General features: G+C 43.6%; 1 protein-coding gene across 1 annotated transcript in view; it reads left to right on the top strand.

The window, feature by feature from the left end:
• Positions 1–444: 444 nt before the first annotated feature.
• CRLF3 (cytokine receptor like factor 3) overlaps positions 445–17702 on the top strand; it is a 41657-nt gene continuing 24399 nt past the window's right edge. Inside the window, exons 1-2 of the mRNA XM_075561367.1 lie at positions 445–626; positions 15152–15359. Of these exons, the coding sequence (XP_075417482.1) occupies positions 510–626; positions 15152–15359 (325 nt within the window). The 5' untranslated portion in view covers positions 445–509. The remainder of the gene's footprint in view (positions 627–15151; positions 15360–17702) is intronic.

Genomic DNA, 17702 nt, shown 5'->3' with positions numbered 1-17702 from the left:
AGGGCAGGTTAAGTACCAGGGTAACGAGTGGAAAGTCCCGCCTTTCTCCGGCCGAGCAGCCCGTGGTGAGCAGCAGAATGCAGAACCACTATCCCGCCAGGGCTGCCTTGCAAGGGACAGAGGCGATTTCAAAGCCAGGGCCCTGCAGTTGCATCTGGCTTGACATCCTGCGGGCTAGGAAAGTGTACCTCTTTGTCCCCGTTTCCGGGTCCGTGAAGTGGAGCGACGAGGCGCGTTGTGGCGGGGCCGCCCTGGGCGGCGTGTCAGCGGCTAGCCACCCTTCCACGCGGCCCGGCGCTTCCCCGGCAGCCCGGCGCGCCCAGCGGCCCGCGAGCCGGCGTGCGCGGCCGTCAATCACCCGCCGGGGGCGGGGCGGGGCGAGGGGGCGGGGCGAGGGGCGGGGCGGGCGGCGCTTCCGCCGGCCGGAGGCGGCGCCGCTGCTCGGCGGGGCCGGGACTACCAGGAGCGCGCGCCCGAGCGGCCGGCCGCGCGGCGCGACCCGGCGGGCGATGGAGGCCGAGCCGGAGCTGCTGCTGCAGGAGGCCCGCGAGAACGTGGAGGCGGCGCAGAGCTACGGGCGGGAGCTGAGCCACCGGCTGCAGGGGCTGCGGGAGGCGCGGAGGCAGGTCGGCGGGCCGCGCCCAGAGGGGCGCTGCGGGCCGGGGCGGGGGCGGGGCGGGGTGCGGGGCGGCGGCGGGGGCTACAGTGCCGGGGCGTCTGAGGGGCCCTAACCGGGAACGGGACCTGGTGGGGGCTGGGCCGGGCCGGGCCGGGCCGGGGGAGGTGGGGCCGAGGAGGTCTTCGGAGAAGGGACACGTCTGGGGGTCGGAGGGACCCTTGAGGGGCGTTCCCTGTACCGTGTGGAGCGTGATGGACCTGGGGGGAGGGGGCCCCAGGTTGAGGAGAGTAGGGGGACCGGAAGCAGGGCAAACTCTGAGGGGCTCGCCGACGCCAGCGATGTACGCGGAGAGTTGGAGGACGTGGACACGATTTGGGGGTGGTGGGTGGGGGTTGGCTCTGGCGAACCTGAGGGAAACGGGGTCCCCGCGACGTGGGGACAGCTAAACGTGGGTGCCCGATGGCTGTTGGAAAGGGGAAGGCTGATGAGGGAGAGGTAGGAGTTGAGAAACAGTTAGCCCTCAATGAATGGCGAGCCTGTCTGGAAGGACTGAGTATCTCCTGTGGGCTTGCATGCGTCTTTTGAAAATACACCCAGTGCAGATGGTTTCGTGCAGGTGAAGAGCAAGAGGAGGACAACGAAATGTTGGACGGGGCGAGTACAGAGCGTCGGAATGTGCAAAACAGATTTAAAGAGACTGGTACTGTAAGGAGGTGCTAAATATACTTTTCAAGTGGCACCCTTATCAGTTCCCCTGGGGACAGGGCTATCAGAGATAGAGAAAAGCCACATGGTTCTCAACACCCTTAAACATTTGCAAAAGAAAATTATAAGCCACTGCCAATGGGTGATAAGACCGCCTACTGTTAACATAAGATGCTCGCTACATTCTCTGTGAGTGAGTGGGATTCCATCTGAATTTCTCCAGGTCATACTTGATATTATTAATTCGTACGGTTCCCCTAGTACCGTAACATCCCCATTACCTGGAACTTGAAAAGGTGGAATAGTGTAACAGTTGGCTTTGGATACTCTCAGGAATAAGGCTACTCAACGTGCTTCTGGTTTTATTTATCTATTAGAACTATCATCTGGCATCGCGGCAGAGCTGATGTAGGCCAGACATAATTCATATTTTAGTAGCAAAACTGGGACCAGAATCTAGATCTGTTACTCCGGTGTGGTGACTGCTTCTCAGGGCCTTAGGAGGCACTCATCTCAACTGCCATTTGAAAACCTCGCGCGTTAGTCCTTCGGCTACTTGGAAAGCTTCCAAATCTAGGATGTTGTGTAAAAGAGGGAGATTAAAATACTTCGTCCGATGTGACTAAACGTTTAAGCCAGTTTAGAGATCTTCTGTGTGAGCTTCACTATTGCTTACCTCTGCGATTGAGCAGCAGTAGTGGACTCTGAATGGATGAAGGATGGGAGGAGGGCTTGATCAATTCTTACGTGATGCTGAGTGCATTGAAAACAACGATGTGCTGAGCAATATGCAGCAGATGATAACCGTGTAGTCCAAGGAACCCAATGCCTGAAAAATAAAATGCCCAAATGGGCCCATTCTGCCACAATGCCTGGCAGCATGTCCTCTCCCCTCAAGGGACAGTGCTAATGTGAGCTGATTCATTCTTCAGAGCATTCTAATAAAAGAGTATGCTCATATTCCAGTGTAAAAAAAAGTTAAAAACAACCACAAAAACAGACTGCCCTCTTCATAGATGTTGTAGTATTCTGTTTCTAAGACCATAATTAAAATTTTCAGATCATATTTTACATTATTTTAAACCCATTAATTTAAATGCAGGGTGTTTTTGTCGTATTCGTGTAGTTCCGTATCGGGTGTGCTTTGTTACCGCTTTTTTGTATGGCTGTTTCTTTTTGAGGGCTACTGGCTCTTGGGGTTTGAGACAGAAAACACTCAGAAGAGACCATCCATCAGTTAGACTCAGGACTGTTTTTTAACTAGACTGAGGAATGGATTGTGAACTGGACTGTGTTTTGTGGCAGTGCCAGTTCCAACAGCGTCTCTCCTCAAAGCTAATTCTAGTGGATGGTACGTGCTTGAGTTTGCAGAACAAGTTCTCTGTCCTCTTGCATTTTAAAGAGGGTCTGTGCTACCCAAAATGCTATCACAATAAGCAGCTGCTTTTGTCTGGTGGTTTGGATATTTTTAGAGTTTCAGCCATTTTCAGAACAGCTATGGCTTTTTGGTCAATGGTTCTCCCTTGGACAAGAATGAGAAAAACAGAGGAAGGGATGCACCTCCTTTGCTTGTGTGTGTTTCTTATTGGCTGATTTTATTTCCTTTGGTCATGTTTTTTTGTTTTGTGATAGAAGTCGATATCTCAAACCAGCAGCAAAAGAAAGCATATGTTCAATTCACTGGTTTCATTGTGTTTTCATTACTTTGTACCACTACCATCATCTGATGCCAGAACATTTTCATCATCCCCCAAAAGAAACCCATACCCATCAGCAAGCACCAATCTAGTTTCTGTTTCTATAAATTTGCCTATAATTGGACATGTCATATAAGTGGAATCATATAATATGTGGGGTTTTGTGTATGACTCATTTAGCATTCTTCAAAATTCATCCATGTATCAGGACTTCCATTTCTTTTTATGCTTGAGTAAGGGGCCCTGCGGGTGTAGTGGGTTACCCACCAGCCGCTCCGCAGGAGAAAGGTCAGGCTTTCTCCTACCCCTTTCCCACAGGCCTCACAGGGTGCTGGCCCTGATGGCATTATCATAGCCCAGGACCCGGCCATAGTCCTACTTTATCAAAGGGGCATTAACCGGAGGTACGGGGATAAGCCACCAGGAGAAATGCTAGTGTTCCTGCCTGTGTGAAATTGTATTCCATTCTCTAAAGTGAAAAGTCAGAGGTACTCTGGGGAGCTTCTGCTTGATTTGAACCTCTGACCTTTTGGTTAGCAGTCCAACAGTTAACCAATAGTGCCACCAGGACTCTATTAAGAGGCTGTCTCCTGACTTAAGATGTATTCAAGTTATGACACATTGTACTTAGGACCATCTCGATTTTGTGTTAGTCATATGTTCTACTTATAATATTGTAGCATGTAATTTGCTGTTATCCTTAAATATTTACTTTGTGGTTATTCAAAGAAAAAGATAGGCTTCATAAAGATACAGATGTAAGAAAATCAATAATAATGAAAACTAAAAAAGACAAAAAATGTATGCTTTACTGTAAGAAACTTATGCCAGAACTGATGTACATTGGAATGCAACCCCATTATAAGTTGGACATTGCTGTACAAGGAGTAAAATTGTTGGGTCATTTGGTAACTCGGCTCTTTGGGAAACTCTTGGCCTACTTTTTATCTCTGCTTTTGTTCCTTACTCTTTAAAATGCTCTCATGGAATTTATCTTGTGTTAAGAAACTGTCTAGTGGTGATAGTTTGCAGAACAAGGCGAGCATAATGCCACGGAATTGTATACATAAAATGTTTAAAGTGACCAAGTTTGCGATACGTATTTTTACTACAGTTTTAAGAAGAATAGAAGGTCGATCTACAGAGACAGTAAGAGGATTAAAAATTACCTAGGGGCATGGCAAGGACGTTGGAGGGAAATGGTGAGCTAACACAACAAAAGAGTGTGAGAAGGAATGGGGGTGATGATAGCAAAACTCTGCATAATGAGATGGAAGGATTAAATTGTTTGGTTTGTGAATTAGATGCCAATGAAAGTAATCAAAAAAAGAAAGCACATCTGTGAAAATGTAAAACAAAGAAGAATGTAAATCTTTCAAGTGATTCTGTCAAAAACAACTGCCAACTTACAGCAGTTTCTCCTCTTGTGGTTAAGGCCCTACCCTGTGTTTTTACCGAAAAGGAAGTCCAGTGTAAGAATGCAAGGGTTGTCTGTAACTCGTGCTGTTCAAATAAGTTAAGAGCAAGAGAGAGATGTTCCTTGTCTTCAGGAAATCAGATAATGTTTATAGCCCAGCTGATGTTGAAATGATTAGGAAGAGTTCTCCGTACTATTGGAATCCTTGGTACAAAGATGTAAATACCAAAGAAATTAACTCCCACTCTCTGTAAATACTCATTTGTCCATTCACTTGGTAAAGATTTATTGGGCGCCTACTCTGGGTCAGAGGTACTCCTAGGTGAGGGAAGCAGTGATCAGGAAAACAGACCACTGTCCTCAGGCCCTTGCATTCTCTTGGTGGCTGGTCATGAGGTTATTATCCCCTAAGAACAAAACAAACACCTGAGTTCTTGTATTTTTGTGTTTAGATTTCACTTCCCTTGTGTTTTGCAGTACTTGTTCTTTTTCGTAGGGTTGACTTTGCTGCTTGTTCTAAGTTGAGAGCTGATCAAGATGTCACATGCATAGTGGTGTCAGCTGGTCACAGCGCTCAGAGTGACCTGGCCTTTGTGGCGCTACCGCAATCCAGGGCTTCTCCATCACTGTACTTTTTCAAACAGGGCTAGGATTGAGTACTGGGGGTGCCCGCAAGGAGAAATGCTGGCATTCTTGACCGAGTGTGGTTGTATTTCATTCTGTAAAATGAGTGTTAGTGTGACTCAGTGATTCTCAGGGCATTGACAAAAGCAAGTCTCTTTCACTGTTAAGGGCCACCTCTTGGTGCTTGCCCAGCACTGACTAGTGGGGTCCCAGCCCACCCCTGCTACTACAACTTTGCCTCAAGACTTGTGACCCCAAAGGTGGTATTACCTGAGCACTTGTTACAAATGGGGAGTCTTAAGTCTCTTCCTGGAGCTACTGACTCGATCTCCATTTTAACAAGACCCCCTTGTTACGTGTACACACATTAAAGCGTGAGAAACCCAGCCCCAGGGGACACAATTCATATTCTCTCTCTCTCTCTCTCTCTCTCTCTCTCTCTCTCTCTCTCTCTCTCTCTCTCTCTCTCTCTCTCTCTCTCTCTCACACACACACACAATTCATATTTTCTCTCTCTCTTTCATTATCTCTTTACTGACTTCTGTAGTTAAAGCTGAACTAAAGGTCTCTTCATCAAATACTGTAGCTTGCCCTGAAGATTTAAAAATTGTTTAAAGTTCCACACGTTTGTTAGAGAATTACACAAAGAGAAAAGAAAGAGGAATAATCAATCATTTTCATTTTAAGCTCATAAGTAGATGTTTGATTATAGTTTGCACTAGTGTGTCATAATGTCTGTAATGTTTGATGAATAAGTCTTTTATAGTGTCTTGTTTTCATTTTTTTTGATAGCTGATTTCAGGTAATTTTTTGAAGATTTAATTGGTAACATTGATACTCCTCCTGGGTAGTATCAGGTTTTCTCTCGATCATTATTCCTCCAGGATTTGAAGACCCACAGGCTATTAGTTAAAGATTGGGACAGATAGATAGCTCAGTGGGGGGAAGGAACGCAGATTATTTTCAGAAACCAGGACAGGAAGTCTTAGTAACTCAGAAAAGCAAAGAACACTATTATTGCTACTTTTATCTCCCACTTCCCCTTCTGTTACCCGTTTTTCAAAACAGTTCAAGGATCTGTTTGAATATAATTTGTTACTGCAGTCATACTTGAATTGTCCTTATTGTAGTAATCCTAAGAAAAGTTTAAGTGTGAAGCTAGGGAATATCAGGAACATAGGAAGTAGTTTTAAAATAACCGGTAATCCCCCCTACCTAAATCACAATAAAAATACCTTAAAAATAAACAAAAATAAAATAGCCTGTAGCTCTGTTACCGTTTTGGTGTATCTTTCTATACATACATGGGGCCTCAAAGAGGTCAAGGAGATTCTTCACAGTCATCTTTTAATTAATTTCATTTTCTACAAACTTAAAAAAAGTTTTATTGGGAGATACAATTTAATCATTCAGTCATATTAATATTGGTGAAATCAGTTTCATATCCACAAACTTTTTGAAGCCCCCTTGATTTGCTTTAGAAAGTTGAAAGTATAGGTAACTTCATGTGAGTTTTTTTTTTCCTTTTGGCTTGCATTTTATCATGAACATATATCATGAACATTTTCCCAGGAGCAGTCTAATTTTTAATGAAGAGGCAAATAGAGACTATAGGTACTTGTGTTGTTTTTATCAGTGCACTGTATTTTACCCTGGTGGTAGACTGGTTATGTGTTGGGCTGCTAACAAAAGGTCAGCAGTTCAAAACCACCAGCCACTCTGCAGGAGAAAGACAGCTTTCTATTCCCGTAAACAGCTAAAGTCTTGGAAACTCAATGGGGCAGTTCTACCTTTTCCTATAGGATTGTTGTGAGTCGATACTTCCTCCATGGTAGTGAGTTTTGTTGTTGTTTATTTTCCCTCTCTAGGATCTAGTATTCATTGCAATGTCTACACAGAACACACAGACACAATTCATGATTAAAGGGTTATTAAAGTTAACCAGTGAGAAATGCTCAGGATAGTTGCCTATCAGGACATGTTATAAAGTTCCCTCAGGTCTGCTAGTAAATGACCAAAGGACTTAACTTCTCTGCTGTAAGCCTCAACTGGAAGGCATCCAGCTCAATCTAGGTAGTTTAGCAAACTCACCTTCCTGAATTAAATGCTCAGAGGCACCCCACTCCGCAAGCCAACCTCCTGCACCAAAGCGCTCCGCTTGGCTTATTCTGTGGGTTGGGGAGCCCACACACTGCCTCATGCTCTCGCTCCTGGTTTTGCTGCTGGTGTTCTGATGGTATAGCTGTTGTCTGGATCCAGAGGTTCACTGCAGAGTGATCTCAGGTCCAGAGGATGCACCTCCCTCCTGGCCCTTGCTGGTAATGAGATCCCTCCTCCAGAGGGATCCTTTCATACCCAGCAGGATGGCATCCTAGGGAATGCTGTTGGCAGTTGCTCAGGTGAATCCTCTCAGCATCTGTGAGCTACAGACTTTGGGCAGAAGAGCCAGATTTAATAGTTCACTGTCCCTGCAATACTTATGAGGCATCTGTTGTCTAGCTGAAATGCATTGACCTGTGTACTTCAAAACACTGGAAGCAAAGCTCTGGGAACAAAACTAAATATCTGACTGCTATGGGTTGAATTATGTCCCTCTAAAATATGTATTGTCAATCCCAGCCTCGATGTGGGTGGTTTTGGACATGTTATCAGGAGAGCTTAGTCCCTGAAAAAGGACATCCTGCTTGGTAGAGGGTCCATGACAAAGAGGAAGACTCTTAAAGAGATAGCTTGACTGTGAGCTCAAACAACATTATGAAGATGACCCAGGACTGGGCAGTGTTTCTATGTTTGTTGTTGTTGTTCTGTTGTACAGCATACTTGTGGTTATAATCCCATTTGGAATGGGTTGTGTTTTATGTCAGTTAGGCGGAATTATATCTTGAGTCAATCTTTTGAGATATAAAAAAGTAAACAAGTAAGCAGAGAGGAGATGGGTAAGACAGCAGGAATCGGAAGAGACAAAAGACTTTCTTCCAGAGCCAACAAAGAAGTAAGCCATCCCCTAGGGCTGGCATCCTGAATTTGGACTTCTAGCCTCCTCATCTGTCAGAAAATAAATTTGTTTGTGAACGCCACCCTTTTGTGGTACTTCTGTTATAACAGCACTAGATAACTAAGACATTGACAAGACTGAAAAACAAAATCAAATAAGTGGCATATATACTTCTGTGTGCAAAAGATCCATGTGGTCATTGGTTCTGCAAGCCATATTTTCACAAATAGTTTATTTTGCTGTCTTTAAACATGATACTGAAAGCTGCTGGTTGAGTCTAGAACTCACTTGAAATAAAAGGAAGAGATGGAGGAAATTAAGCATTCTGAATCAATGATGTTAATTTAAAAGTGTGTGATTGAATGTGACAGTTACCCAGTTTTCTCCATGCCATCCCCATACTTGGGGCTTTCGAAAGGTTCATGGAAAAATTCCCTTATCTTTTAGTTCCATTTTCTTCATAAACTTTTTTTGGTGTATGTGTGTATGTGTACAATTTTGATACTAGTGTAAGCCTAGTAGGTTACAGGGCTTAAATTAATATTTTATTTTTTAGAACTGTTAGATTTACAGAGGAATTAAGCAGATAGTAAGGTTTTCATATGCCACCCTGCATCTGCACTCAGTTGACCCTTGTCATTAGCATCTTACAGGTGTAGTACAGTTTCTTTAATACAGCTAGTGAGCCAGTATTCGGGTAGGAGGAGCCTTAGTGGTATAGTGGGCTATGTGTTGTAACTGCTAATTGCAAGGTCAGTGCTTCAGACCCACCTGTTACACTCCATGGGAGAAAGATGAGGCTTATAGAACTTAACTATCTTTTACTACACGTAATTGTGCCTGCAAGGAGCCCTGGTAGCAGAGTGGGTTACAAGTTGGGATGTTAACCACAAGGTTAACAGTTCAAACTCACCGCTTTCATCCTGTAGGAGAATGATGAAGCGTGCCGCTTCCATGAAGATTTACAGGCTGGGAAACCCACGGAGATGGTTCTACTCTAACCCACAGGGTCACTGTGGGTCAGAATTGACTTGATGGCACTGAGTTTGGAGTCTGGTTGTGCCTGCAACTGTCATGTCCTATATATACAGAATGTTTTTCTTGTTGTTTGTTTTGAGGTTATATATTTCTTTTGAGGTGAGGGGTATGTCTTAGTCACATTTTCCATTCCAATTCCTAGTAGACACTCAAAAACATTCACTGCCATTAGTAGGTATAATTTTGCAGATATTCTTTTTAGATGGCTTGTGATCTTGATTAGGGCGTTCTGGTAGCCTAATGGGTTATGCGTTACCACCATCTGCTAATCACCAGCCACTCAGAGAGAGAAAGATGAAGTTTTCTACTCTCATCAAGAGTTAGTCTTGGAAACCCACAGGGGCAGTTCTACCCTGCCCTGTAGTCTGAGTAGGTTGCTCTGAGTCGGAATTGACTCGATGGCAATGAGTCTCGTTTTCGGATTCATTAATACAATACAGATAATCAAGCCATGAAAGTTTGTTTTTCCTGTATAGTTTGGGTATTGATTGCTACATAGTAAACTCAGTACCGAGGTTGTTTCCCACTTCCCTCTCTTCCATTGACTTCTCATCCCCCCTTCTTTCCTCTCACCTTTACTTGGTTTCTATCATGTGGTGACGCGGGACCCTAAGAGCTCAAACTGAAGCCACGGCTGCAGGCCTTCTTAAGGTTAAGACCTGGAACTTCCCCGACAGTAGTCCCAATGCGTTGCTATGAGTTACAGTTAGTCACAGGGCCAGTCTGTTTTCAAGGGGGATAAATACCACAAGGTGTGGTTCATCTGGGCTGCTTCTGTGACAGGCCGCATAATTATATCATTTTCTTTTTGAAGGTTTCCAAATAAATTATATATATATATATTATAAAACAGTATGAGTCAAGAGGACAATAGCAGTGCTCACAAGTACTAACTTGAATCCTGCAGAGTGTGAACTCCAGTCCAGCTACTGTACTAGCCTTTGAAAGACGACAGGTTAATCGCTCTGAGCCCCATGCATTGCTCATTGAAAGATGCTTCCTTCCCAGGATCATGGTAGAAATCGAGACCATGCGTGTGAATACCTTTTTAGATGATAACTGCTGAAATATAGTTGTTGTTAGTGCCATTATTTTATTAATTTACTACTGTTCTGGTATTATGGAAGGAGCCCTGGTGACAGTGGTTTTATTCTCGAAGGCTAACTGAAAGGTCTTAGTTTAAACCCCCAAAGGAGAAAGGTGGCAGTCTGCTTTCGTAGAGATAAAACCTTATGGAGCAGTTTTACTCTTTCTTGGAGGGTCGTTTTTAGGAGCTCTGGTGGCGTAGTGGTTACTCACTGGCCTTCGTCAGCAGTGGTTACTCACTGGGCAAGGTCAGCAGTTCGAAACCACCAGTCCCTTGGAAGGAGGAAGGATGGGGCTTTTTACTTCTGTATTGAATTACAATCTTGGAAACTCACAGGGGCAGTTTTACCCTGTCCTATTGGGTCTCTGTGAGTCGGCATTGACTCAATGGCAGTGAGCTCTTGGTAGGACTGCTTAGAGTCAGAACTGATGAATCAGCAAGTTGGTTTGGTACATTCCATATAGACCGAGAAGAAATATTGTGGTAGCGTCTTCGGTTTCAGTTGTATATATCTATTTATCTCTCATTTTTATCAGTATATTCTCTTTAGCTAATAATTTAAGAAGTTAAAAAATAATTTTAAAAGTTAATCTCTAAATTAGTTTTAATTTCCTATTAGCAAAGCATTTGGGAAAATTCATTCGTTGTTTGAACTTGAAGGATGAAATTTATTTTCTTTCCTAGAGTTATAAAAATGTGTGTTTTTAAGAACCTTAATTCTAGCTATTTAATTTTCTAATGTACCCAGAGTACTATATTATATTAGCAAATAACCCATTCCTGTCAAGTCTATTTCAATTTGTAGTAACCCTGGAGGGCAGAGTAGAACTGTCACATAGGGTTTCCAAAGCTTTAATCTGTTTTTTAAGTTGGGATTTAATACATATTCCATATTTCAATCATATCGAGTAGAATTGTATGATTGCTACCAGTTTCCAATCATTCTTTTTCTACCTGGACTCCTTGACATCGTCTCCTTTTACCCCCACCCCTCCATTGTATCCCCATGTCTCGAACCCTTATCCTATTTTCTGTCCCTGTAGTTTCGTCAATCCTGCGTTTCATCCAAAGCTTAATCTTTACGGAAGCAAACTGCCGCATCTTTCTCCCACAGAGAGGCTGATGGGTTTGAACTGCAGCTGAGCACCTAGCCACTGTGCCACTAGGGCTCCTTCTATAGTATATAAGTTATATAATAACTGTATATTACCATTTGAGACAGTAGATATCAGAAATCAGGTTCCACATTAGTTTTATGACTTTAGTAACCCAGCTCAGGAGGACAATGTTTTCACTGTTGTCTTGGATGGTGAGAAAGTGTATATGGTTCCCCAGGCTTTTGTGTGGTTTAGCACCGAAGCAGAAACCTGATGACTTTGGCATTTTGTGAGCTCATTTCATTTAAACGCTGTTTTTGTGTGTGTGTTTTTTTAATCCCAGTTGTACTAAGATTAGATTCAGCTGCAGTGGAAACTTTGTGCAGTTACTTTACCTGTCACAAGGTTGGATCTGTAGCCTTCCCGCCTGCTCCGCTCCCCCCCCCAGGTTGGGAGGATGAATTACAGAAGTGTGGGTGAAGGGAGACGGTGGACATTGTAAGAAATGAAATAACATTTATAATATATAATTGATCAAGGGTTCACCAGGGTCAGGGAGGGAGGGGTGGAAAAAGGAGCTGATACCAAGGGCTCAAGTAGAAAGAAATTGTTTTGGAAATGTTGATGGCAACATAATGTACAAGTGTGCTTAATACGATTGAATGATGGATTGTTACAAGATTTGTAAGAGCCCTCCCAATAAAATGATTACGTTTTAAAAAGTAAAGTTACTGGTCTATTCCAGTGGAGTTTTCAGTGGGGAAATTGGTTCAGAATGTTTCCAATCAACATAAACAATGTACATTGCAGTTTCTTTTTTTTTGAAACCTTGAGTTGAATAACCCCCGAGAGCTTTATTCTGTCAGTAGACATCTGCATTGTTTTTGCCCATAGGTCAGTGGTTCTCAACCTTCCTCATGCCGTGACCCTTTCATACAGTTCCTCATGTGGTGGTGACCTCCCAACCATAACATTGTTTTCATTGCTCCTTCATCACTGTCATTGTGTTCCTGGTGTGAATCTCGTGGCCCCTGTGAAAGAGTTGTTCAATCTCCAAAGGGGTCACCACCCACAGGTTGAGAACTGCTGCCCTAGGTGGCTAGATACCATTTGGAACTGACTGGTTGCCTTCCACATTGGCGTTCTTAGTGCAGAGGCCCAAGATAGATATTAGCACTTCGCTGACCAGCTGTTTCAAACCCAAACTACCCCTTGCAGCTGGCTCCTACAAAGACCCACGTTGCTCTCAAGCTTACAAACTGTATAAACAGAGAATGCACATGCTGCTGAAAGGGAGAGACCAGGCCCGGTAACCAGCTTCTGTGATGATGACATTAGAGGAAACCCGCTGGGCAGCTTTACTCTGTCTCAGATGGCCCCTACGAGTTGTAAGGGACTTGATGACAGAATGATAATAGCAACAAGAGATATGTGACAGGGCCACCAAAAGTCTGCGGGGAAAATGGGAGTTAAGAATTGATGGAATTTTCCCACCAACTTTGGCAAGTCCCTCCTATGTTACAGAGGGAGGTGTGTCCAGCTTGTTTCACTCAGCATGCAGCTCGTTTTTAAGTGTGCTTTCTTAAGGCCAAAGCCAGTGAACTTGTTTAAAAGGATTAAAAGTGACAGGCATTTGTTTATGCCCGATTTCAAGGAGGGGAAAGCAAGTCCAAGGTAGCAGATTCTAAAGAGCAAATTGGTCAGGAGAGTAAGAGAGGTAGTTATGGGAATGGATTCTCTTTCCTTCCCTCTCATTGCTTGGTGTTCATCCACCGTATATACTTGTGCATAAGCCAGGTTTATTCACCACATTTTTAATGCAGTTTTTGCGGTAAAATTCGGTCCCGCGGCTGATATTTTGGTTGGCTTATATTCAAGTATATACGGTACTTCCTTTCTCTTTGTTACTCTTAGAACTTCTGAAACAAAACAAAACCTAGCTTCTGAAGCAGCAAGGGAGTTTTGAATTCTTTCTAAAGAGGAAACCAACTTTACCTAACCAGTGTGCTTCCTGCGTGTGTGTGCTGTATCCGTTAGAGAAGGCGGGGGGTGGGGGCGAGGTGCTCGGTTGCAGAATTTCCCCTGGAGTGAAGCGCACGCTGTCTGACAGTCTCTTTATCGCCTCCCACTCCTCAAGGCCCAGTCCCCAAGGGTGCCTATGTGGCACCATGAATCCGATTACGTGCTGTTGAGCTGGTGGCTGTCTTGATTTGTTTGCGTTTTGGACTTGGGTTTATTTCATAGATGCTTCCTAGTGTCATTGCAGAGATGAATTAATAGCATTTAAATGAGAGTTTCTTTGGGATTTCAGGAATTCTCTCTCTCTCTTTTTTTTTTTTTTGAATTCTCTTATTTGTTGCATAAACACCATTGTAACTCCATCAGGACCAAAAGAAGACAGAACTGATTTCACTCTGGCAACTCAACCTTGGATTTTTGTTTGTTTTGTTTTTTCCTTTTTCTTCCCTCTTTTTTCCTTCATTTTTTAGTCTTCTTTTTAAATGTTAAATTTAAATTAGAGAGTAAATAGAAGGCTTTCTCTGATGCCATATTGCTGAAAAATACTGAAATGTTGCCCTTTGTTCATGTTTTTGTATGTTCTTTCATAGCAGGGCTTTCTGGTATTTCAAGACGTTTGCTAAGATAGTGTGAGCGAAAGGGTTAGGTGGGCAAGCATAATCTCTCAGGTGAAATGACTGCACAGTCTGTGCTTACTGTAACCAGTCCCATAGTTAGCTCCCAGTCCCGGTTAAGTAAGAGGGAGTTGTTGTATGTTACACGAGTTCTTTGAAACAAAAATTTAGCAATCTGCACAGATAATCCCATAGATTTGAAAGCTGTGTGTAAAATGAGAATATTTACCTGTCCCATCCCCTGGAACAAGACTTCTTAATCTGGGGGTCTGTGAACATGGGCAGTGTTTCTCAAAGTCTGGACTGCTGCATCACAGGTGTGCTTGTTAATAATGAGAACTCCATCCGAGCACTCTGCTAGCCCCACTTCCCAGATTGCTGCTCAGTGGATCTGGGATGGAGGCCTGGGATCTTTGGCTTGAATGAGCAGCCTGGGTGATTCCCCTCGAGACACGTTTCAGCAGCTCGCCTCTAGGCCATCCAGGGCTGCCATGTGAGGGATTTGTAAAGCCTCTGACACAGGGTAACTCATTCGGGGCTGGATTATTCGGTGTTCCCCAGAGGAATGTCTGTAAAATCCCTCATCAAGATTCTCAAAGAGAACCAGGACTCCAGAAAGGATCAAGTCATTGTTCTAGACCTTTCTCTTTCATGAACATTTTCTGCCTCTTGAATTTTAAACAGTCTTAGTTTTATTCTAGCACAATGAGAGCGTTTTGTCCACGAGGGAGTTTTGTTGTTGTTTTTTTTTTGCATTGTGGTTTTCCTAATCTACCGTTTTTGCTCCTTTTTCCACAAAATGACTTTCAATCTCTTCTTAATTTAAAATGTTTTGTCCTGAAACACAGTAATTTCTAGCATTAATTTATTAAGAACAATGCATCAGATGTTGTACCAAGTGCAGTACTTGGGTCATATTGCTTCATCTTCATAACAGTTCCATAAGTTAAGAATTTTTAAAAAATTATTGTGCCCATTTTATAAATAAGGAAACTGAGGTGGTGTGTGAAGTACCTTAAGACTATTGAGATGAGTTTGTGAATGGTGGAATCAGGATTTGAGCTTATTCTGCCCTAACTGAAGACTGATTTTATAAAATTCTGGCAGCTTCTACAAATGCAGAAACAACTACTTTATCAGGGAATGAAAGCGGGTGGTTTTGCAGTGCCCTGGAATTATTATGGGAAATGCCCATGGTTTAGCCTTTTGAGTTCCCGTTTTTGTGATTTTTCTTTTCAGATCAGAGAAAGCGCCTCCCAGACGAGGGATGTCCTCAAACAGCATTTTAATGATTTGAAGGGGACCCTTGAGAAGCTCCTGGATGAGAGATTGGTGACCCTTCTGCAAGAGGTGGACATAATTGAACAGGAGACGGTAAAGCCCCTGGATGACTGTCAGAAGCTTATTGAGCACGGAGTTAACACTGCAGAGGACTTGGTCCGAGAAGGTGGGCATCCAGGGAGCCAATTAAATGTGGTTCTTGCAAATCAGCACTGCTGATTTCTCAGGTTACCAGGCTTCCTGCCATCTGCGGGGTGCTTGGGATCGTCCTAACTTTGGGACAGTTTGTATTATGGGATGACAGATATACAGTGAGGTATCCCAGGGTAAGTGCATTGGATTCTAAGTGTGCCTTATCATCATTTACCGAGCAGGAGTAAAGGATTTTATCTCATTCATTGTTTGCACAACTATTTTTAAGGTCAGTGAGTGAAAATATTTTTCAGCTTATTCTTGGTTAATGGAATTTAGTCCCATTTTTCTTTTTAAGTTTTAAAACATGTGATTGATGTTTGCTCCTATGCTTATAGTTGTAAGATTTTCTATCCTTTCTATTTTGGTCAAGTCCTGCCTCTGTCTTGCCTTGTGTGGCCTTTCTGCCTTCATAAATACTTTACTGTGACATAGGTCTTTGTCAGGAACGTTGATTAAAACAGTAAGGTAGAGCACAGTTTCTACTTTAGGGAGTCCATAGCCCAATGGGCCAGGGATAACACTATTCAAGTGGTTTGGAAAAGTAATGGTTAACATCTGTTGGAAGGGTTCCAAGGAGGCTCCGAGGAGTTCTTCAGGCAGGCAAAGGGAGAAGAGGAGGTCCCATCATGAAGAATGGCATCTTCAGCGATTATTGATGTCTTTAAGTACCAAAGTTCCATAATCAGATTTTTTCCTCGTTTTAAGACAGTGCCTATTGTTTGGGGCCTGAGTCAAGCTTATAAGACGAGAGGTAAAAGAAACATTAGAAAAATGTGGCAGTAGGCTAGGTGACGATGACGGTGAGGCAGGCAGGACTGGTGTTAAGGCATTTTTAGGAGTAGAATTATTGACAGTTTTATGATTCCCGGGATATAGAAGGAAAGCATTGAAGATGACTGATGGGAGCACTGGCAAAACACTTGACTGCCAACCCAAAGCTCGGCGGTTTGAAACCCCTCGCTGCTGCACAGGAGAGAGCTGTGGTAGCCTGCTTCTGTAAAGACTCACAGCCTTCCTGTGAGCATGAGGTGTCCACGGATCAGCCCAAAGCAAACAACCATTTTGATGACACCCAAAGCCCATCTATAGACAGTTGGACATCCCCTCACAGAAGGGTCAAAAGGAAGGGATGAGCCAGCCAGGGTGCAGTATAGTACTGATGAAGCATACAACATTCCTCTAGTTCTTTAATGCTTCCTCCCTCCCACCGTCTTACACATCGTGCTATCTCTTACACATCTGGCTAGACCAGAGCATGTGCACTGGTACAGATAGGAGCTCACGACAGAGAATCCAGGACAAATAAACAAATTCCTTAGGACCAATAATGAGAGTAGCGAGGAGGAGAAATGAGGAACCAACCGCAGTGATCGACATACAGCACACCTCCTACAATACCCCCCCACGCCCCGACAGACAACAGAAACGTGGGTGAAGGGAGACAGCAGACGGTGTAAAAATGAAAATAAAAATATTAATTATCCAGGGTTCACGAGGGTGGGGTGGAGGAGGGAATAAAAAGGAGCTGATACCAAGGGCTCAAGTAGAAAGAAAATGTTATAGAAATGATGACGGCAATATATGTACAAATGTGCTTGATACAATTGATGTATGGACTGTTATAAGAGCTGTAAGAGCCCCAAGAAAATGATTTATTGGGGGGGGGGGGAAGACAGCAGTGGGTTGATACAGTTTTGGTTGGATGGTAATGAGATAGGAAACAAAGGAGAGGTGAGCTCTAGTGCATTCAGTCTTAGGTATGTTGTTTTGAGGATGCTGGAGGGAGTTGGGAAGGTAGGTGTGGTACCAAGGAGAAAGACCATAACTGAAGATGTCAATGTGGCAGTAAATAGTGCAGGCTTAAAGACTAGAACTCAGAGACACCAGCTACAAAAGGCCGTTGTGGAACAAGATCCAGGGAAGGGACCTGAATCCACCCCTTCTGCAGATTGAGTGCTGTGCGTGGCTTCAGATAAAAAGTGCTGGTTGGTCCCAGATCCATTGTTCCAGCCAAAGAATTCCATTACTCGATCTTAGCCAGAAGGCCAAGAAGCGATGCAGCCAAAGAGCTAATCCCTTTTTTCATCCCTCTTAAAACAGTGTTATCTTTACATACTAATTATATTTTTGGCCTGTCTTCATTGAAAAGTGTATTTACCATTGACCGAAACATTGCCTTTGAGAATTTTTTTTTTCCCCAAGCAAGAAGCAAATGTCTTCCCTTAGAGATGTGGAATTCAGAAGCAAGCCCAGAAGCAGTTGGTCGTGGGTCAGGGTTCCACGCCATCTCCCTGGGGCGGAGAATGTTTCCTGT

Source organism: Tenrec ecaudatus, chromosome 10 (assembly GCF_050624435.1).
Source record: "Tenrec ecaudatus isolate mTenEca1 chromosome 10, mTenEca1.hap1, whole genome shotgun sequence".
Taxonomy (NCBI): domain Eukaryota; kingdom Metazoa; phylum Chordata; class Mammalia; order Afrosoricida; family Tenrecidae; genus Tenrec; species Tenrec ecaudatus.
This window is presented reverse-complemented; position numbering and strand designations above follow the sequence as displayed.